Below are 22,905 nucleotides of genomic sequence, written 5' to 3'. Positions count from 1 at the left end.
AGGCAGAGGCATTGGAGGTAACTTATAGGTTAGTGGAGTTGAACTGAGCTAATTTTCAGGTAAGAAATTAATAATGAAATCTGGGAATTTTTGACCCTTTCTAGTAGAAGTAGCACTTAAATCCTACTTGACACATTGGCCCCAAGTTAAAAAAACTACAGCCAAGGTTTTGGACACTTAGTACAGTTGCCTCAGTGGTTGACTGCTCTAATGTAATGGTAAACGGTCAGGTCAGACTGCATTTCTGTCCAGTCCTTCTTTAGAAGCCATTGGGATTAGACTAATTCTTAAAACAATGACTGTGAAATTAGATTCGATTTCACAGGAAAGATCGCCAGCCTGCTGGAAGTGGAGACTCCATGAGCATGCTTCATGATGGCATAACCATAGCATGTTTTTCTGAGACTTTCACAACTTTTTCTGTTAAATGAGAAGATGGACTTGGGAATAGCCTCGTTCTGCTGTTCATTTTTTTGTTTCAGCGGCTTTACTGAGATATAATTTACGTACCATACAATCTACCCCTTACACTATACAGTTCAGTTACTTTTCCTATGTTCAGAGTTGTGCGTCTGTCACCTTACTCAGTTTTTGAACATTTGCATTAGCCCAGGAAGATAACTCGCATCCCTTAGCTGTCAGTTTGTTTGCTTCAAAAAAAAAAAAAAAAGGACCTCATCCAGAAACTATGCAGCCCATTAAAATAAGCCAAGCTATTCGAAGAGATATTCCGTGATTCTAAAAATGATCTTGCAGTAATAGTTAATATACAACTTGTTATTCTGTGGTTTGTATGGTAGTGAAATGCTTCGTATCTCAGGAAGGCTAGCAACAGACGCTATCTAACACAACGTATTCATGGCAGTGACAGCCTTTGCCGTATTCTGTTGGCTAGAAACAGGTTACAGGTCTTGTCCACACTCAGAGAGAGGAGCTTACACAGAGCTGTGAACCCCAGGGAAATGCAGCTCACGGGGAGCACCTTAAAGCCCATCTGCCACGCCCCAGGAATTAGTGAATAACGTGAAAATGTTGCTTCCAGTTTGCACGAAACTTAAACTTTTTTCAGCTACCCTCAGTAATTGGCTGGTGCTGTCTGTTTCACCAGTGATTAAACTGAGTCACAGAGATGGTGTTTACATGCCAGTGATCATAGAACAATAATTATTGCAAATGGACTCCTTTGTGTTAGGATATTTCTACATCATGAAAAAGATTGCTAAGAAAATTAGTCACTAGGGTCGACTGGTGAAAGTATGTTGTAAACAGAAAATAACTTGTGTGAAAACAGCTGGTATTACGACTTACTGTACCTGGGAATCCGGCAGTCGGAGTGCCGGCTTACTACCTGGTTATTTGAACAAAGCGTATTCGTCTTTGAGCTATGACCTTGAATCATGGTTACTATTGATACTAGTAAAGACAGCAATTCTGGGGAAATGATTTTGAAATTCTGGATATTTTGAGAGCCTTAAAAGTAGCTACAAAAAATAGTTCTGCTAAACTAAGAAGACATATCTAAATTTTGGAAGAAGAAAAAATAAATAACCAAGCATGTAAATTTTCTTGCTTGTGTACCGGATCAGATTTTTTTTTTTTTAATTTTAAACTTTTTATTTTTTATTAACATATAATGTAATATTAGCCCCAGGGGTACAGGTCTGTGAATCGTCAGGCTTTCACACCTCACAGCACTAGCATAGTACATACCCTCCCCAATGTCCATAACCCAGCCACCTTCTCCTTCTTCCCCTCCCGCCCGGCAACCCTCAGTTTGTTTTGTGAGATTAAGAGTCCCTTACGGTTTGTCTCCCTCCCGATCCCATCTTGTTTCATTTTTTCCTTCCCTACTCTCCAAGCCCCCCACCTTGCCTCTCAGCTTCCTCATATCAGGGAGGTCATATGATAATTGTCTTTCTCTGATTGACTTATTTCGCTCAGCATGATACCCTCTAGTTCCATCCCCGTCATTGCAAAAGGCAAGATTTCATTTCTTTTGATAGCTGCATAGTATTCTATTGTGTGTTTGTGTGTGTGTGTGTGTGTGTGTGTGTGTGTGTGTGTGTGTGTGTATAGCACATCTTTATCCATTCATCTGTTGATGGACATCTAGGTTCTTTCCTAATAGGCTATTGTGGACGTTGCTGCTATAAAATTCGGGTACGTGTGCCCCTTCAGATCACTACATTTGTATCTTTAGGGTAAATACTCAGTTTTCACACTCTAGTTTGATACAGTTAACTCCTACACATTGGTGTTGGGGGGCAGGGTGGGGGCGGGAGGGGGACGGGAGGACAGAGAGAGGAATGAGATTGTTTTTATGTCTTTCATTGGATTTGCTTTTTTACAAAGCATGGTTACAAGTTAATGTGTTGATCTCCAGGTTGGAATTTTGGAGATGGTTTTTTAATTTAATGAAAATCCATAATGAGATTTTTGTCCACGCATCATTTGGTTTTCATCTCATTGCTCTATCTAGGTTGAAGGGTTCAGAGTTGATTGGTACATGACAGTTTCTCTCTTGGAGGCAGCTGGCCATTCATTTGACTACCCCCTACCTCAGCGTGGCATGAGCAGGAACACAGCAGTATATAGGGTCCTATTTCCCAAACTTTGCCAAAATCACCTGGGGATCTTTAAAAATACTGTTGTTGTTGTTTTTATTCCTGCCCCCAGATACTCTAATTTAATTGCTATGAGATGATACCTGGGCATCTGCATTTTAAGAATCACACCAGGTAATTCTAATATGCAGCCAAGTTCAGGAGCGGCTGTCCTTAGAATGGAGGGCCTGGGGTTATTATTATCAGGTAAGGTAGGATAAGAACTGTTCGGAAATGAGGTTCGTAGCTCTTGGGATTTTGCACTTGGTAACACAGTTTTGCACAGTTTGGAAAAGATCTTGTATTTGGAAATGAAAACTGGTCTATAGAATTACTTTCTTCAATAACTGGAAACTTGGTTTTCTGAATCGCATTAAAGCTGTGTTTATTGACTCCCTGAGTTTAGGCCTTTCTTAATGAGTTCAGTGTGTAAAAAACCAAGACGACGTAAACAAAACAACTTAAAAACCTGCAGGTCAGAGGGTGTTAGCAGCTTGAAAAACATTTTTCCCATGCATTCATCAGTGCTAGCTATAAGAAAAAAGTCAAAACCTATTAAAATGTGGAAAAATTGCTTCCCAATATTTTAACAGAGAGAGACTGAGAACACACAGCAATTGAATCGTCAGGAAAACTGAAGATCTCCCCTGAGCAGCACTGGGATTTCACTGCGGAGGACTTGAAAGACCTTGGAGAAATTGGACGAGGAGCTTATGGTTCTGTCAACAAAATGGTCCACAAACCAAGTGGGCAAATAATGGCAGTTAAAGTAGGTGATGCCCGTCATTCTTTTTGGCACTTTCCTCCATTAGGTGCGATTTCTGGGTGCAGTGCTATCCCTGTTGTTCTGTTCTTGCTTGTGTGGTAAACACGGGTGTTTTTAAGAGTGTTTCTCCAAATCCTCTGAGGGTGTTTTGTACAATGGTTGTCTTGTCAGTGGCACGTTTGCTATTGCCCCAGAAACGTGAGTGTATGAAGCGCGCATGTTCACTGCACTTTTGGCGTGATGCATTAACTTGTTTTAAACTTCAGGCCCTTCCACTGCCAAGGTGAGTTCAGGCCGGGCGGCTGCACCCCTGGGAGCAGGGCAGTGCTGCACTGAGCCAGGCGGAGAGCTGGAAGAAGAGGCAGTGCACTGGGTTGGGCAAGGTGCGGGGCTAGGGCTAACAGCAGTCTTACTGAAGGTTTCCTGGAAACCACGCACATGCTGTTGCCACTAACCTCAACCTTACTCGGCCCTGACCGGCTCGGCTCCTGTTTGTTTATTTCGTCTCCATCAGTACTGCCCTGTTCCCCGGTTGGAAAGTTGTATCGACGTGCATACCTTGTGATAATGCTGTCTCCTCCTGTCCTTACTGCGAGTGCCATGCCACGTAATATGTTCGTTTAAAAAAAAAAAAAAGAAAGAAAGTCAAGAATGGCAAGAAATGGAGATCAGCCCGTAGACTGTCCCTGGCAGGCTGATGGGGTACCTGTTACGAATGGATGGTCTCCATCCGACGGCCCGTGGGCCCATGTAGCTGTAATGTGTTTCATCTGTTTGTTTAGATGCTGGACAGATGTTTGCTGTGTGGAAGATGTTACGGGAACATCGACAGTGTTGGGGGTGGGAGTTTAAAAAGAAAAAGGACAAATGAGATACAACCATTCCCTTGTCCAACTTAAAGTCCATAAGGGAACCAGTAACACCTCAGTTTACATAATTGACAGTCTGAGCTAGTAAGCTTCCTGTCAGCGCCCTGTCGGGAGAGTTTGTCGCAGTGACCTGACAGGGGAGGAGCCTCAGTTTCGTAACTGACTTTGGGAGTGGATTTGTATCGCATTACTGTGAAATGCTCTCTGTGCTGAAGTTTATTGTGAGCAAAATGTTCCTCTCTTTTTGCCTCCGTCATTGTTGAGCATTTCTGTTTGTGGGGTCATATGAAACTGAAGGGAAATTAATGATGGGGAGGAAATGTTATGATGCTCCTTATGGGTTCTTAGCCTTGTTTTTTGGTCATAGTTCTTTTGCAATGTGCTGACACCTATAGGCTTTTTTTTTAGCATGACTCATACGGAGACAAGATTTTGCCTGGAACTGGGGGACCTCTACAGAAGCACAGGCTAAGGCCTCTGTTTTGCATTATCTGTTGAAATAAAATAGTGTTTTCCTTGCAGTGTGGAATGATTTCCCCATTTTTATTTTATGCCACTGCAGTGTAAGTGGAAAGTCATTTTATTGGATGAGGATTGCATTGCCCTTATGTACTCTCTGCAGGTGACATCTGCTGTTCCTTGGCTGGGTCTTAAGGGCGAGCTAGCCTAGATAACTAAAGTTTGCAAACTTTCTTCCAGATACTAGGGAAAGGACTGTAAATAATTATGTACTGCTTTTTTCAGTCTGTGTTCTCTGCTGTACTATGTAGAGCAATATCGTAATCTTTTCCATTATCTGGATAGACTTGAGCCATGGTCAGTAGGTTTTCAAGGTAAAGAAGGAACGGACTTCATTGTGACTTGAACAAAGTTTTTTTTTTTTTTTTAAGATTTTATTCATTTATTGATAGAGAGAGAGATCACAAGTAGGCAGAGAGGCAGGCAGAGGGTGGGGGGGGGAAGCAGGCTCCCTGCTGAACAGAGAGCCCAATGCGGGGCTCGATCCCAGGACCCTGAGATCATGACCTGAGCCGAAGGCAGAGGCTTAACCCACTGAGCCACCCATGTGCCCCAAGAAAAGTTTTTCTTAATTTGATTTGAACTCTGTAATGCTTACTTGAGTTTTGAAGGAATTTAAGGGCAAATATAGGAAATATTGACTGACTTCCCAGTCAATATTGGCTGACTTCTACTTGTAATCTGACCTTATTTTGAGAACCCTATTAGAATGCCTTTAAAATCCCAGCTCTTAAGAAGTACTTCTGAGGTGGTTGTAGGACCTACAGATTGGTAATGGTCACATCTGTACCTACCAGTTGATACTGTCTGTTTTGTCGATCCCCTGGACTTCTGAGCCAGCGTGTTAGTTTAGCCTGGGGAGGGTGGTGACAGGACGTAGCCACTGACATGTTGGTGGGGCATAGCGTTGGATTCCATGACATCGTATGATACTCAAAGAGGGTTTCTTCCTTAATACACATTAAGGTTTGATACCAATTTGATGATTGATAGATGATGTCTACTGTTTTTATTTTTTTAAAGATTTATTTATTTGAAAAAGAGAGACAGCACAAGTGACAGGGAGGGACAGAGGCCGAGGGAGAACCAGACTCCCCACTGAGCAGGGAGCCTGATGAAGAACTTGATCTCAAGATCCTGGGATCATGACCTGAGCCAAAGGCAGACGCTTAACCTAGACTGAGCCACCCAGGTGCCCCTACAGTTTCTAAAGGTGTGTCTCTGGGTCTCTGAAAAGCTTATCCTTTTGTCACACCTGAGAGTTTGTTCCTTTATCAGGTAGGCCCATGGACCAGATTGATAGTACATACACACAGGCAGTGTGTGGTTAAGGACTCTAGTTGACATTTTCCATGTAGACAGTTTGATGACTAAGCACCCACCGTGTTTAGCTTTGAGATAAGGACTATAGAGATTTAAAAGAAGGGAGGTAGTGGTTCACACTCCCCTGAGTTTTCCATTGTTGTTGGTAAAAGGGAGGACACACTTGAAGCTGTTCTATACCGGTGTTTTAAATATACACTTTAATAGGGCAGGATTACTTGATTAAACATTAAGTTTATCTTAGAAATACATTATCCTTAAGATTTATTTGTAGTATCTGAACAAAAGTGAACTGTGGTATTAGGCTGATTTTTCTTCTTCTTCTTCTTCCTCATTTTTAGTTTTGAGGGAGTCCTTCCCCAGTTTTATTTTGTCACATGGAAGAAAGAAATGCTTGAAAGATGATTTGTTAGTTACCAGAAACAGTGATCTCCAAGATGTAACTTAAAAATCGGTTAAGATCTAATAAATCAGATTCAGCAAGGTAACACCCAGCATATGTAAGAGTTGTACTTAGACCAGTTTCATGACCGTTGGCCTGAGGACAGTTCGTCAAGCTGCCAGTGAGGTTCTCTGCATTAGGCCCTAAGACAGGGAAAATTTTGAACCCTCAGTTTTAATTACACACGTCTGGGGAAGAAGTCTGAAGTCTTCTTCGAGTGGGAGTGTTATGACTGATTTACCGAACTTCTTGAATGACTGAGTTCATGGGCTGCCTAGGACAAAGCCATTCCTGCCCTAGGGTCTTCTCAAAGCTCGGGAAGGACAGCCTTCTGCTCTGATTGGGAGCGTCAGGCTTTGCTCAGCATCCTCTGCAAATAACGTTTATTTAAGGTCCCATTTTGCATGACAGTGGAATAACCAGGGAATGATGATTACGTTTCTGGGCTAGGGTCAGAGAAATTGGGAGCTGGGAGAAACACCCCTCAGAGTCTGGTCCACAGATGATCAGAATCGGCATGACAGAGCAAATCCGGGATGCAGGAGTAAAGCGTTAGGAAGAGTGGCTTCTGGCCGCAGCTCAGGCCCGTGTCCTGGAGCAGAGCAGTATGACGGATGCAGGCTGCTGACAGAGGGAGCCATGAGCCTTCAGGACCTGACTGCATGTCCTTCACCTCACCTTGCCTGTGGCATAAACCATGCACCCACGCTAGACTTCCAGCTTCCCTGCTGTGTCCTAATAAACCGTGTCCAGGTTGACTCTTGAAGGTCTGCTTGTGTCTGTCTGTGGGCTTGTTGGCAGGGGAGAGTAGAAAAGAACGCAGATGAGAGGGACTCTGAGGGGTGCAATTGATACCCCTAAAGATGGAAGACTGGGATTGGTACTTAGAGGGGGGACCCCGGAGCCAAGGCCAGTGGAACCGATGGCGGGCAGGTCGGTGGGGATGGGAAGGTGTGTTGAGCTTGTCACTGTTGATATTTATGGATGAGCTTTCAGTCTTCTGCTTGAGCAGTCATCTCTGTTAAATCCGAGAGACAGCCTGGCTGTCTGAGGTTAGGTGCTTAGATCAGCCTGAGTTCCCTGTGACATGAAGGGTTTCGGGTGTTTTCCCTTTCTTGCTCTTGGGCCTAATTGGTCTTATTCCTTCAACCCTCAGGGTGTTTTCTCTACTCTTCCAGCTCTCCTATTGCATTGATTTGAGTACTCAGATCGATCCTAGGCTGGTTACCTGATCTTGATTCCTGCATTCCTGCCTCTCCCCTGGTATTTGGATCTTGCCTTCCGCGTCCTTTGGGAGTTGAGACCTAGGTCAACCCTCCTGCCTGGTGGGAAGTCCCAGAGTCCCCTCTGCCTGCCCCCATCAGCAGCCCCCAGCTCTGCCCTTGTCTGAGCAGTGTGGGGCTTCCGCCCGCTCAGTGGGGAGACCTCCCTGATCCGAGCAGAGCCGCATGTGCAGGAGCGCAGGGGTCGGCAGAGGACGGCTTGCTCATTTGCCCTGCCGCTACAGACACCTTGCCCTTCCTACCAGAAGTTCCGTTACTCAATAATTCTGGTGGGAGCTGTGAACCTCATTGGACGAAGTTCATTTTAGTCTTTAAACATTGTTCTTGCCCACTGCTCTGAAAGCACTAGAATGAGAGTGGACAGGAGTGGCCTTAAATGGGAGAAGCTCCTTTCTGAGAGTATGGAGTGCTTAGGCAATGTCTTTGAGTTTTAGACGATGCAGTGCTAGTGCTGATACTCCGGGTCGCTTGTGGGTGGAGAGGTCACGGCTGTGTGGTTTTGAGCTGAAGCTTGATTCCATGCCTTCTGCTCTTACTTGACTGGCTGGATCATGTGGCTTAATTAAGAAATCCATGCTGGGCGGAGCCATGCTCTTGGGCGCTTCTTAAGGCTGCTCGAATGTTGTGGTGCTGCAGATGAAGTGTGAAGTGGAGGCCTTCCCAGAGAGGGCAGATCCAAAGGACATAGCAGTGCTGTCCTGCCATCAGCCTTGGTTTTGAACTCAGGCCCCTTGTGTAGTCAGGTTTGGAACTCTGTGTATGCACAAGTTTCTTTTGCTCCTTGGAATTTTTACACCAAGGCTTCTTTCGGTTAACAGAATTGTGGAGAGACCCTAATAAATAATAGAGACAAAATAGTACTTTTTTGGCCAGGTTAGGAGATGGGAACCCCCTCTTGCTCATACTGGAAGCTCTTGGGACATGAACTCAGAGGTCTCTGGCTCAGCCCATGTAGTGAGTAATTTGGAGAAAAACCTTATCACATTTCACTGTAAGGAGGATCAGCTGACCCCTTTCCGATATGCCTTCTGCACATCTTCTGTCATTTTTGTTATTGTGGTCTTACGGCCATGATTTGGAAATTGGTTAAACGTCAGATTTCCTCTCATATCTCACTTTAGTGTCATGGGTACCAAAGTAATGATCTGTCGTATATGATCTTTAGGCCTTGCAAAATCTTAGTGCTGAGAATGTACCCTTTGTATGTAGATGATATAATTAGTAAAGAGGAAGAAGATGATACTGTCTTTTTTTTTTTTTAAAGATTTTATTTATTTATTTGACAGAGAGAGATCACAAGTAGGCAGAGAGGCAGGCAGAGAGAGAGGGGGAAGCAGGCTCCCTGCTGAGCAGAGAGCCCGATGCGGGGCTCGATCCCAGGACCCTGAGATCATGACCTGAGCCGAAGGCAGAGGCTTAACCCACTGAGCCACCCAGGCGTCCTGAGGATACTGTCTTTAATCAAGACACATGCAGCTTGTCCCATCAGCTTTGCCCTCAGGCAGTTCTGCCAGTGATATGATAAATACCCTATATATTTTGGGAACTGATCTCCCCAGTTCTTGGGGGATGGGTAACAGAGCCTGTGTAGAACTAGGCATTAATTGGGTCTCAATATCCTCAGTGAGGAGAATAGGGGGTATTATTGTTAATTAATTAATTTGATTAAGATACAATTGAGAGTTCATTAAATTGATTCTAAAGACCTGGGGTGATTTTGCAATTAAACATTAGTATTCTTCCTACCTTAGTAGAAACATGTTTTCATAATTTAAAACAATTGATTTAGCAGACACTTGTATTGGTTAGTCTTTGAGAGGAAAGCCAATTTTGCATCTACAGTCAGCATTCCCAATACTTGGCTTTTTAAACTGTTTTAGCTAATGCTGCTCTCTGCTTTGACCTCGTTAGTGAGGGCATTGTGAGGCAGAGACGGTGGGCATTTCTGAACATGATCTCTTAGAAGACTCTAGCAGCTGAGCCATGAACCTCTGTAGCAGGGCTATGGCATCTCTGTTTTGAACTTAGGAGCACAAGAATGCCCGAGGTTTTCTGCAGCCCAAGGAAGGGGGTCACAGCACATGGATATGCTGCAGTTGCTTCTGGGGTTTTCCACCTTTGTATTAGAACTGACTTCTGGACATTTCTGCCAGGAAAGCAGCGTTTTTGTAAGGATCCACTGGGGCGCTTGGGGATCTGATGCGAGATCCTTGCTCTCCCGTCCCCCACATCACTGATTTAGGTCGGCCTGAAGTCACCTACTGACTGGCAGTGGGCTTCCCTTCATAGTTTATTCACAGACACCAACCTGAGGAGTGTTCTTTAGCAAGGATGCTTAAGGAACAGAGTGCCCTCCTGGCTGGCAGGGTGGGTTTGTAGATAACAGGAACAGGACACATTTTCAAATGTCATTGCCACAACTGTTTCAATTAAGATAATCCTTATTCTTTTCATCTTTTTGACTTGGTTTTTTAAGAGATTTATTTGTTTTAGAGGAGGGAGGGACAGAGGGAGAGGGGAAAGAGAGAATCCAGACTGCCCACTGACTTGGAGCCTGATGCGGGGCTTGATCCCATGACCCTGAGACCGTGACCTGAGGTGAAATCAAGAGTCGGACACTTAACCAATGAGCCACCCTGGTGCCCCCTCATCATTTGATCTTAAATGAAATGGTTGCCATGGAGAGGCTTTCCACCTAAGACCCCATTGCGATCCGTTTGCCATGAACCCGTTCTAGGATTTCTGGCATGGGTGATACTTACCAACGTCCACTTGGTAAAACCCAGGGAGCTTTAGGTTTTATTCTTGTCCTGGGAACGGTTGTTCTAGCTGTCATACCACTCTGGCAAGACGTTTGGCAATTACTTGAAGCACAGAATCCTGATGTTTTGGTAACCTTCGATCATGATGGGTGCTTACACTTAGGGATGAGCCCCAGTCGTGGACATGAGTTTTAGCTACATGCCAGTGATTGCAGACCCCACACCGCTCTGCTGAAGAGGATATACCTTCTTGTGCTCCAGTTTGGGTGGGTGGCAAGTTGAAAAGGACACTTTGCCATGCTGACGGCCAAATCCTAATAGCTGGCATCATTTGATCGGATGTCAAATTGTCTTAATCAATGCCTAGATAGTCTTTAAAAGCCATGCACTGATTTCCAGTAAGGTGATCAAACCCATCACCTTGCTGGACCTCATTGTATCCAGGCCCTGAATTCTCATCGGCGAACCCACTTCTCTTTTCACTTTGAGTACTTGGACCTTGTTCGTAAGGTACCCCAAGTAACTGAAGCTGACCATGTGTGGCGGCATGTGAGTCACCGACTGCGCTCTCACGGCCTTGCTATGCTGCACTCTGGACCCTCCGCTGAGCCCCACACAAACCTGACATGAACTGGTGAGAATTTAGAGACCTCGTCTGCTAGGACTAGCAGGCATGCCCTTCCACTTTAATTCCTTCTGTTCCCCCACATCTCATCCCCCGACATTCTTTCTCCATTTCAAAACAAAAACAAAACAAGAATATCAGTTCAAATTAGTAGATATTTTTTCAAGTTTCTTTGACTGTGTTGCTGTTTTCAAGTCTGCCTCTCTCAAGTTTGTTCCTGGATGCCTTGGTTCTTCCGTAGTTCTTCCTCTGACTTCCTGTCTGTTTGCAGATGACTTGCATCTTTCTTGCCTGGAATGATCCAATCCTGGATCTGACATCTGTGACACACATTGTGGCGCTGCTGTTTTTAACCAAGAGCGTCTATGACTTGTCATCAGTCTCGCCTTATAATGAGTCTTTCGAGCATATGAGGAGCTCTTTCCCCCTTCTCTGAGCAGGAATGGGATCACATAACCCAGAGGGCCTTCCCCAAACCCACATTGTCCAAGAGATAGAGCTGGCCATCTGTCTGACCTTTTCTTAGAGCTTGAGTTGGTAGGAAGAAGAGCGCTGGGTTTCCGGTAAGGGTCAGAAGTTCTCACGCCAGGGCCCAGGCAGAGACAGACTGGGTCATTTCAAGGCAAGCCCTAGTGCTTTGGTATATCCCTGGCCTCTCTAGCAACTAAGAGATCTTTGGGAACTCTGACACGGAGATGTGAGGGTGAACTTGGAGTCAGCGGGAGTGGTGAGACTAGCAGCTGGGTATTGAGTTAGCACCTAAGCAAAATGCTCCTTGCTTCTGAGGACCTGCCCCCTGGGCCTATCTTCTTTTGCTTCCTCTACAGCTTGTCCCTTAGCCATTGTGTTGTGAGCCTTTCTTCCTTTTCTCTTTGCCACAGTTGGGTGGTCCTGGCCTTATCCCATAATAGCGATTGGGTCATCGTGACACTCTTTCCTTTTATCCGTTCTCTCTGTTTCTTCTGACCCCTGAAAATCCATTTAGGAAAGGTAGAGAAACAAACAGTAAATGATTTCTTTGAGAGTGTCTGCTGCCTGTTTCTATCCATCTCCTCTGCTTCTCTGTTCTTCCCATCCTAGTCCTTCGGTGAATGTAGTTTTAATAGTTCCCATAATCCCTTTCCATTAGAACAGTGGGTCTTAATCTACTGGAAAGTTCTTCCTACTTATGTTAGCTTTATCCCCAGCCATTCATTCCTGATGGGCAGGTTGGCAGGGTTTAGAGATAATGTGCAAGCATCATCTAAGTATGAAGGTCCCAGTATATTTAGCGGCCACCGAGAACTATGCCCACATTTAAATATGGCTCACTATCAGTGAAGGGGTATTTATGCTTTCAATTTAAATTGTTAAACATTGAGGCATTCCAAATAAAGGCCAAGTATAAGCTGCCAACGTTTAAATTTACCAATGACTTCCAGATGCCACATTGTGCAGAGAGAAGGAAAGCAGCCTTTCAACCACTTCTTGGTAAATCCGTCTGCATGATTTGGACCATTCTCAGAGTGGACGTTGTTGTGCTTTGTGCACAAGGTAGGACAGGGCAAGAGGACAATTTCTAACTTAAATTTTTTAGCTTACCCATGGAACCTGTCAACTTCCTGTCATTACAGCTTAATCTGGATGGAATTCGAGCATCGGAGTTTATGGCTGCTCCAGCCAATGGCATGAGTTGGGTTGGCTGTTCTAGAGAAGGGAAGCTCTGTGGACTTCTACATTTTTTTAATTTTCAAAACTTTTAAATTTCTTTCTTTCTTTTTTTTTTTTTGAAAGAGAGATAGCAAATGGGGGGTGGGAGTGGCAGAGGGAAAGGGAGAAAGAATCTTAGGCAGGTTCCACACCGCGTGTGAAGCCTGACACGGGGCTTGATCTCATGACTCCAAGATCATGACTGGAGCTGAAACGAAGAGTCGGACGCTCAACCCATGGAACTACCCAGCCCCTCTCGGGCTTTTAACTTTTAGCTGGATAAGAGCCATGTGTAACTCTAGCAGTCATGAAAACAGAGAATTGGGTATTCAGTTTATACTTTTTCTGTGTCTCTGGAAGGACTTCATTGGAGTCATTGTGATGTTGCTGATCTGTAGCTACATGCTGTTTTGCTGGCGTTTTCCTGCTGCTTATTTGGACTATGAAACAACCTTGACCAATAATTTGGACAACAATTTATTTTTTTTTAATTTTTTTTAACATTTTTTATTTATTTGACAGACAGAATACAAGTAGGCAGAGAGCAGGCAGAGAGAGGAAGGGAAGCAGGCTCCCTACTGAGCAGAGAGCCCGATGCGGGGCTCGATCCCAGGAGCCTGGGATCATGACCTGAGCTGAAGGCAGAGGCTTTAACCCACTGAGCCACCCAGGCGCCCCTGGACAACAATTTTAAAAACAATTTTTTTTTAGCTTCAAGTATATTGATTTCTTCACTATGGAAAACAGCTTCTAATGTAGGGTGGTAATTCTTGTTTTGATTTTAGGTATTTTCTCCAAATTTTGTTCCAAATAACGTAGATCTTGTGCTAATTTGAAAATACTTTATTACTGGAAAAGCAATGTGGATTGATTTTCAAAAAGTATAATTTGTCCTGAGAGCATGTGAGTTGGAGCTAGGTTAATGAAGGAGTGACAAGTAAAAGAGCTCACAGTAGTTCCACAGTGAAAAAATCAGTGATTTTAATGAGTTCTGATATTTGGTTAAAAAAGAAACTTTTAAAAAAACTGATGGTTCTTGAGATGATTTTCTTAAATATTTTGTGGTCTCATGTGAGCTTTCCAACCTCATTCCTTATGAGGAAAAATAAAAAAAAGGTTTTCCGAACTCAATCTTATTTAACTTTTAAATTTATGATATAAATAAAAGGTTTCTGTGATTCAAGACATTTACCAATATATTGCTTTCTGAACATTCTAATTGTGAGAGATTTTTTTAGATATAATTCGTGTCACCTTTGTGCTTCCATTTTCCCTTCTTCTCCCTCTATTAAGGAAAGCTCTTTTTCCCTCTTTAATTTGAAGATCTAATTGGCTTTATGATACGAGTCTGAGTCAGGTAGCATCTCATCTGACAAGGAGAGGGGAGTTCCAAGGACAGTGTCAGAAGGGAAGGGAAGTGTGTCTTGTTCATGTGTTCCAACTTGGGTGATTATTCTCCCTTAATATTAGAGAGTCCTGGCTCTCCTTATTTCCAGTGGTAGAAATCTTACCCACATGCGTCGTTTTGTTCCATTAGAGAAGCATTCCTAGTCGTGAGTCTTACTATTAAGAATTTTCTGATTTGAGTCATTGATCATTACATATTCTCCAACTCGAACATTTATTGACTTAATTGAGTTAAAATAACTAATTTGAAGCAACCACTACTTAGCTGTGTGCTTGTGGCTAATCCCTTTTTGAGTCCTTTAAGGCGTTTTGAGTCAGTTTGTTTCATTAAGTGCTCACATAGAATGCATGTTGCAGTATAACCCTAAAGCTTCTGTATAATGAAGAGTTAGCTCTGCTTGCTCGTCCCCAAATAATTCTGACTCCATACCACCAGCTCTTCTTCTACCCACCACTTGTCCCTTGGTCCAGATGTTCAGAGAGCACGAAGAGATGATGATCTCTTGACCAGTGTCCAAAAGTGGAATCCGTTTTCTGGTAGACGAGTCGGCCATCCAGCAGCCCCGTGCTCTGTTTTGTACTACTAGTGGCATTAAAGAATAGTTTACAGCTGAACAGATTTTATTGCTGTGTTGATGAGCTCAAAGGTTTGAGCTGTGCCAGAAACCCTGTACATTCCTGTTCATGTAAGTCTGGCTCAGGACTGAGAAGTAGATGCCAGTCCGATGCTGGGACTTCAGTCAGGTCTCCAGTCCATGTAGTAGCATGCGCCCTTTCTGTAGCTCCTGCAGTACTTAGAAATTGTCCTCAAGAGTTGGTTACCGATGGTAACAATTGAGGTTTTGGCTGTAATGTGCTTTCCAGTAGTTGAAATACAAGCATTTGTACAAGTGGAAGTTTAGAAAACCATATAACCAGTTTGGGGAAACAAATTAGGAAAGAGGATATCTTTTATACTAGTGCCCTGTGAATGTGTTAGTATATTTATACGTACCCCTATATCTGTACAAGTGAAAATAGAAAAAAAAATGTTTTTAAACCTTTTAATAGTGAGAATTCTTTGATTGGTGGAAATCTTCCCCAGAGGATCATTGCCTTTTTCTTCCCCATTTGTCTGTAGTTACCAGCTCTCTGTCTTTTAAATGTAGATATATGAGATTGTTAAGTTTTTATTAAAAAATTGCCTTCCCAAACTAGTATTTTCACAGCTATCCTTTTAGTGTTATTGTTTTAAAAACAGGAATACATGTAATTAAGATGTTTACCAAAATTATTGATGTCATGGTTTTGAACTAATAACAAATTACTTCTCCGGGCTATTTTGACTTTCAAAAAATATACTTTTTGAGCAGACATTATCCTGATGTTGATTTAAAAGAAAGATAACTAATCTCCAAGCTCTGAAAATATAGAAATGAGACAAAGAAGGCAATTTTTCTTAATTTTAAAAGTATTAGTCTTATTTTGTCATTTTTTGTTCTTCTTATTTATTTATTATTTTTTGTTTGTCTGGGTAGTGATATTCAGTGTGAAAGTCTTAAATCAGTGTATACAAGAGGATGCTAGTTAGTAAATTTTATCTGATATGAAGTACTATAGCTAGCAGTCTATAAATTTAAATAGCAAACATAAATGTGTTTATGTTTCGAATATATGGAATTCCTCATTTAGTGAGGAGAGAGGAAAATGAAAAGAACCTGCTTCTTTCCTTCTGCAACTGCTTATTGTCATGTTACATGGAATACATCTTTTGTATCTCTCTGTGCCTCTGGCTTCTCTTCTGTAAAATGGGCTCAAGAATTTAATTGACTGCCTTCATCCCTTTCAAGAACATTGAGGACAGATACCTTGAAGTCTTTGGAAGACAAAATGCCACCTTATGTATTTTTTGATATACTAACTTGCCTTGTAAGTATGTACTATATGTCGTACACAGTGGTGCGGTGTGACCATTGTGAACTTTTTTTATGAGAAAAAAGTTGTCTGCATGCCTCCATGTGAAACTATAACTTCGTTATTCATGTTTTACGTTTTCTGAACTTGCTTCTTCCTATCTCTCTCTCGTGCAGCGGGAAACTGTCCCTCTGAACGTCTCCGTGTACCCTGCTGTTCCGGGTGGGCAGTGGGCGGTGGGGGCACTGGTTTTGGAGGCAGTCTTTTAGAAGTGTGCCGAGAAGTTGTGCAGGTGGGTTAGGGATATGGCCCAGGTCTACCGTGTATGGAGAAGAGGGCCTCATCGTTGTAGGAACAGACAGACAGACAGCCTTCTGTCTCCTCATTTGTAGGTTTTCTTCCACATGTTCCTACTGCGCTCCTTCTGACCCAGGGTGTAGGGAGTCAGGTAGAACTTTTTGTTCTTAACCTACAGACAGTGTGGTGAAGGGGGAGAATTCCAGCATAGCATCTGGGAGGCTGGGAATGTCTTCTGTGTGCTGCACCTACACTGACTCCCATTGTGACCTGTTCTGGATCGTTTTGCATCTTAACGAATGAGGATGCTAGGGGGTAAGGCTGCCAGGGAGTGAGGAAGCCCATTCTTGCTTTGAATACCTAGACGCCATACAATCAAGGTATCTGTGAAGCTCATCATGCAGATGAAAACTGTTTAAGTACAGCTCCTAATGCTTTTCTTTGTATTTGCATGTGAGGGTTAATTTTCACTGCCTACGAACTTTGTTACATAACTTCCAACGTCATCCCTGGATGCTTGTGGTTAAAAAGCCCTGTGTCCTTTAAAGAATTCCCAAGTGCTATTTTGTTTAAAAAAAAAAAAAAAAAAAAAGATCCCAAGTGCTATTTTGTTTTTCTGTGATAAAAATTGTTCTTGTAAAGTCTAAGGAAGGTGATAATTTTTATGTCTGGTTAGTATTTATGATGTTTGCTTAGAACTTTTCAGTCTTGTCGTGGTAGTGGTTTTTCTCAGGTTTCTAAAGTTGTTTTATGTTTTTGTCACATCTTTTGTCATTCTTTTCCAGAGAATTCGGTCAACAGTGGATGAAAAAGAACAAAAACAACTTCTTATGGATTTGGATGTAGTAATGCGGAGTAGTGATTGCCCGTACATTGTTCAGTTTTATGGTGCACTCTTCAGAGAGGTAGGAATAAATAATTTGGGGGTTTTAGCTGATGAATAAATATCTAATTGGAATAAATAAGAGGATGGCCGGCTTAGATTCTGATCTCCAGTTAATTGCCATACATCAGCAATAAGCTGATTGCTCGGTATTTTAGCATATAGTTCATGAAAATATACACGTTCATCTCTAGCATTCATTGTTCCTTAGTAAAGGGGTGGATCTCGTACTTTTTAAATACATATTTATGGCTGTTCCTTTCTTATAGTTTCTGTTCTTTTTTTTTTTTTTTTTATAAATTTATTTTTTGTTTTGACAGAGAGGATCACAAGTAGGCAGAGAGAGAGAGGGAAGCAGGCTCCCCACCGAGCAGAGAGCCCAGGACCCTGAGATCATGACCCTAGCCAAAGGCAGAGGCCTAACCCACTGAGCCACCCAGGTGCCCCGTAGTTTCTGTTCTTTAAGAACCTGACAAATGAGCTGACTTCTGGATGTTAACCCTTTGCCATAGTTGGGCTCTCTCTCTCAGCTCTGAACTCCCTCAGTGTTGCCTTCACCACCCTTTTAAAAACTTATTTATTTCTGCCATCAGCTATATCTGCATTTAATGTAAGCATTTACTCTCCCTCAGTACAGCCCATGAGGAAATTCACAAGTATAGTAGACATTCTCTTAGCCAATCTTGTTATTCAGATTTTTCTGTAGAAACTGCGTGTTTGGGGCACCTGGGTGGTTCAGTTGGTTAAATGTCTGCCTTTGGCTCAGGTCATGAGCTCAGGGTCCTGGGATCAAGCCCCACTTGGGACTCCCTGCTCAGCGGGGAATGTGCTTCTCCCTCTCCTCCCTGCTCCTGCCCCCCTCTCGCTATCTGTCTCTCAAATAAATAAGTAAATAATATTAAAAAAAAAAAAAAAAGAAACTGCATGGTGTTGGGGTCATGTGTCTTCTTTTTGGCCTCTGGTTATTCTCTGTCCTGACATAGCTCGTCGCTTCTGCGTCCAGCTGTCAAACCCATGTCCTCATTTCCAGTTGTCCCACTGCCTGAAGTAGGGAAGGGAGTTAGGGCAGCGGGTATAGCTGGTGCTGAGCCTGAATCAGACAGACACTTTATGGTGTGAGGACAGTCCTTGTATACTTGGGATACTTAGTTATGTCAGAAGGATTTCAGCTAAATGAACCCTGAAGCACTTTTAATGCTCTTTATAAAATACCATTCTCATTGTGAAAATGGTAGGATTGTGCTGGTGGGGTCCTCGTGAGCTGGTGAGAGCCCCTCTCCCTTCTTTTTGGGACTGGATCACAAGGTGTGTATGTATGTAGCTTTGGGGGTTTTGTTGTAGTTACTGACTTAAAAAATACTGTGTTGTAAGGTAGGACTGGCTGTCACACTGACTAGAAATCTATGAAGTCTTGTCATTGGAGACGACCTTTGAGGTTAGTCAACGAATTCCCCGCTCAGTCCCTACATTTTTATTTATTTGTTTTTCTGTGTTCTTAATGGGTAACTCTAGTAGGTGGAGGCATCCATTGCTTTGCTGAGTCACTAATTAATTACTGTTAATTCTACACTCCTATAGTTTCTTCCTACTCTGTCCTTGTACTTTTATGACTCAAATATTCATGTCTGTGACCAGGTACACCCAATTTGTGAACCTCAACATTGCAGTACCTGTAGTGCACTGGGACAGTAGATAGTCATGTATTGAGGAAACCCCGGACCTAATAGTCCATAATGCCGTGCTGTTTGTAACATCACACATCTGGAACTTTCTTCGTGTTGCACAGAGATCTTGCCATCTCCTCCTCCCTTCTTCCCCCAAACCATGAGTTTAGTCTTTATAATCACTAAATCCTCTGGCCGTTTTACTCTTCAGATCTTATGCAGAGCGGTAGTGGCTTAGGGCCTGGACTAGACTTTCTGCCCTTCTAGAGTTTCAGCCAGCTTTTCCAGCGCTGTAGTCCCCGCCCCTCAGGGCTCCATGTCACTGTGTTTCCCCTCCGTAGAGCATGGATGCACAGCCTGTTTCTCAGGTGCATCGTTTCATCATCCCTTTAAGCAACATTTAGACGTATGACCCTAGCCCACACAGTGTAGAAGTCTGATTTCATGAAAAGAAGGCAGAGTAAGTGATCTGCAGGATTGCAAAGTGTTGGAAACAACGCAGCAAGCTTGGAGTCACATCTCCTCATCATTTCTTATGAAAAGCTGGGCAAAACGCAGTGTTACTGTCTCAGGGAGGTCGAAGGGAGTTGAGATAGGCCACCGTAAGCAAAAACATCTGTTGGGTGTTCCGTAGTTTTCTTATATGTTCTGTTTGTAACAGCCTCAGGGCATTCGGGGGCCTCATCCCCCTTCTTCAGAGAGGAGGCAGAGGTTCGATGGGAGTCACACAGCCAGTAAGTGGCAGAGATGGGACTTCAGGGACAAAAGTCTCACTTTTCTTTTGTTACAGAACAAGTGGTCTGGGGATGAGGAACTTTCAGCTTCATTTAAAAAAATAATCTACTTTTTAACATTCCTACAGTTTTTGAGTGCGATCAGATGAAGGCTGAGGAGCTATATAGTTAAGTTGTATAAAGTCACAGAATGCCCAGATAGGCTGAACTATCCCCCCACACCCCTGCCCCAAGAAGTAATAGGTCCTTTCTGAATTTTCTGAATTAAAAAAAAAAGATGGAGTTTAGAAGCTAAAAGTGTACCTTTAAAGAAGAATGCACAGGCAGAGTGTGTTTCCTGTGGTTACAAAGGTTAAAAATACTAAACAAATTTAATAAGGGTCTAGAGAAACATTTTTCTTTTGAGGTTGATCACTTCAAAAGATCTTTTTGGTGACCTGACCTTCAGTTCTAATAATAAACCCACGATTCTGGGTTTATGAAAGGAAAGAGCAGAAGTGAACATATGCAGTCTGGAATTCTTACTTAACCACTGCTGTGAGGAGGACAAATGGCCTTTAATGCCCGTCACTGTGAGGAACCTTCCAGAACATTTCACTTTGTTATTTGTATGCCTGTAAGACATCAGTCTGTGGTCCGGTTCAGTCAGCTGTCACTCAAGGACTTGTGGGATGTTCATTTTCTTCTTCTGGCCGCTTCTCTAGGGATCAGTCTTTCTGTTGGGTGATAATCTAGCCTCTGCAGGTTTCATAGCTTTCCTCAGAGCAGTGACTGAACCATACTTAATACCGAGCCTGGAAGCTGTTTTTTTGCCATTGTGTCCAGCCCTTTACACTTCTTTCTGCAGTGGAACTGAACTCAAGTTAAAAAGCCCAAAGTACAACTTGGATTTGATATAGAGAAATTACTACGACACCTAACTGCGCAGGTTTCTAAACTCCTGGTCAGACTTTGTGGACAGGAAAACAAAGAGCTTGACCATAAACATATCTTCTATCCTGTAGCTGGCACCAGGGTCTGTCCCTTCCATTTATCTTACCAACACTGTATGTCCTTCAGTATGTACATTTTCAGAATTTAAAAGCACGAAACCCTTACTTCAAATATCTTTTGAGCCTGGAGAAATTCTAGTGAGGGAAATGCTATTCTGAGTAACTTCTGGTTATAGAAGATCGTTGGATTGTATGAAAGGCATTGATAATTAGCTGACTTGAGTGCCCTCCTCCCTTTCTATCCCTGATGCTGCTCATGTTCTTTCCTTCCCCCTTGCATGGCCTTATGGAGGCGAAATCAACATACGACAAAATGCACATATTTAAAGCGTACAGTTTCACGTGTGTGAACAAGCGTGTACACCTGTGGGACTATCACTGTAAGCAGGATGTGGACCTTTCCACCAGTCACAAGTTTCCTTGTGCCCTGCGAGTCATACTTCCCTTCTGCTGCCGCTGGGCTGCTTCCTGCCGCTAGAGATGAATGTGCATTTTCTAGAATTTCATGTAAATGGACTCCTACAGTATGTATGTTTTTTCTTCCTTACTCTGTGCGATGGATGTGGCAGGTGTCAGCAGCTTGGGCAGTTACACTGCTGAGCGGTGGAAGCAGTACTCCGTGGTGGGGGTATGCTGGAGTTGGGTTTCTCCCTCACGGGCTGAGGGACTTTCAGAGGTCTCTGTTCTGTTATCCGTTACAGATAACGCTGCTGTAAGTGTTTGTGTGCAAGTCTGTGGCGGATGTGTTCCCGCAGTTCTCTCAGGTACATACCTGGGAGTGGGACGGCTCCCTCACCTGGTAGGGGAGTGTTTAACATTGTGAAACTGTTTTCCAAAGTAGTTGTACTGTCTTCAACCTTCACCAGTAATGTATGAGACTTCTCTTGCTTCCACACTTTCCCAACACTTGGGATGGTCTTTTTAATTTTTAGCCATTGTAATTGGTGTACCCTGGAATTTAATTTTTAAAATAAAAAAATTTTTTTAAAGATTTTATTTATTTGAGACTGTGCATGTGCATGAGCCGTGGTTGGGGGGGGCAGACTCCCTGCTCAGAGGGGAGCCTGACATGGGGCTTCATCCCAGGACCCTGGGATCATGACCTGAGCTGAAGGCAGACCCTTAACTGACCGAGCCACCCAGGTGCCCCAAGGTTGATTTATCTGAGAGCAAGCAAGTGTGTACATTCATATGATAGATAGTAAGCAGTGGGGGCGGGGAGGGGCAGGGTAGAGGGAGAGGGAAAGAAGACGATTCCTGCTCCATGTGGAGCCCCACAAGGGGCTTGATTCCAGGACCCCAAGATCATGACCTGAGTCCACATCAAGAGTTGGCTGCTTATCCAACTGGGCCACGCAGGCACCTCTACATTTGTGTTTCTTTAATGGCTAGTGATGTTGAAAGCTTTTCATGGGCTTGTTTACCAATCATATGTCTTATCTGATGAAGTTCCTCTTCCAACCTTTGTCCATTTTTTAAAAAAAAACTTGTTTTTTTGTTTGTTCCTGAGTTTTGGGAATTTTTATTTTTTTAATTTTTATTATTTATTTTCCTAAAGATTTGTTTATTTGAGAGAGACAGCCCATGCACAGGGGCAAAGGGGTGGAGGGAGAGGGAGGAAGAGTCTCCAGTAGACTCTGTGCTCAGCAAGGGGCCCGACGTGGGGTTTGATTTCACAACCCTGAGGTCATGACTAGAGCCAAAGCCAAGAGTCAGACACTTAACTGACTGAGCCACCCAGGTGCCCCTTGAGAGTTTTTTAAAAAAATGTATTCTGGATATAGGTTTATTATCAGATATCTGATCTATGCCTTATCCATTATACTCTTTTTTTTTTAAGATTTTATTTATTTATTTGTCAGAGAGAGAGAGAGAGAGGGCGACCGAGCACAGGCAGACACAGGCAGAGGGAGAAGCAGGCTCCCTGCCGAGCAAGGAGCCCAATGTGGGACTCGATCCTAGGACGCCGGGATCATGACCCGAGCCGAAGGCAGCCACTTAACCAACTGAGCCACCCAGGCGTCCCATCCATTATACTCTAAACAGCATTTTTTTCCCTTTTTTTTTTTGGGAAAATGAAGGTTCTTAATGCTATTGTAGGCCAGTTTGTTAGTTTGTTTTTTTTTAAATGTGTTCTTGGTGGTCTAGCTAAGG

At 43.2% G+C, this 22,905-nt stretch overlaps 1 protein-coding gene across 1 annotated transcript in view; it reads left to right on the top strand.

Moving 5' to 3' along the window:
• MAP2K4 (mitogen-activated protein kinase kinase 4) overlaps nucleotides 1–22,905 on the top strand; it is a 132,853-nt gene that overhangs the window by 65,492 nt on the left and 44,456 nt on the right. Inside the window, 3 exon segments of the mRNA XM_047707040.1 lie at nucleotides 3,197–3,218; nucleotides 3,220–3,372; nucleotides 17,264–17,383. Coding sequence (XP_047562996.1) covers nucleotides 3,197–3,218; nucleotides 3,220–3,372; nucleotides 17,264–17,383 — 295 coding nt within the window.

The sequence above is a fragment of the Lutra lutra genome, chromosome 16, assembly GCF_902655055.1.
Source record: "Lutra lutra chromosome 16, mLutLut1.2, whole genome shotgun sequence".
In the NCBI taxonomy this organism is placed as follows: Eukaryota; Metazoa; Chordata; class Mammalia; order Carnivora; family Mustelidae; genus Lutra; species Lutra lutra.
The sequence above is the reverse complement of the archived record's forward strand: the minus strand, read 5'-3'. Positions and strand labels throughout refer to the sequence as shown.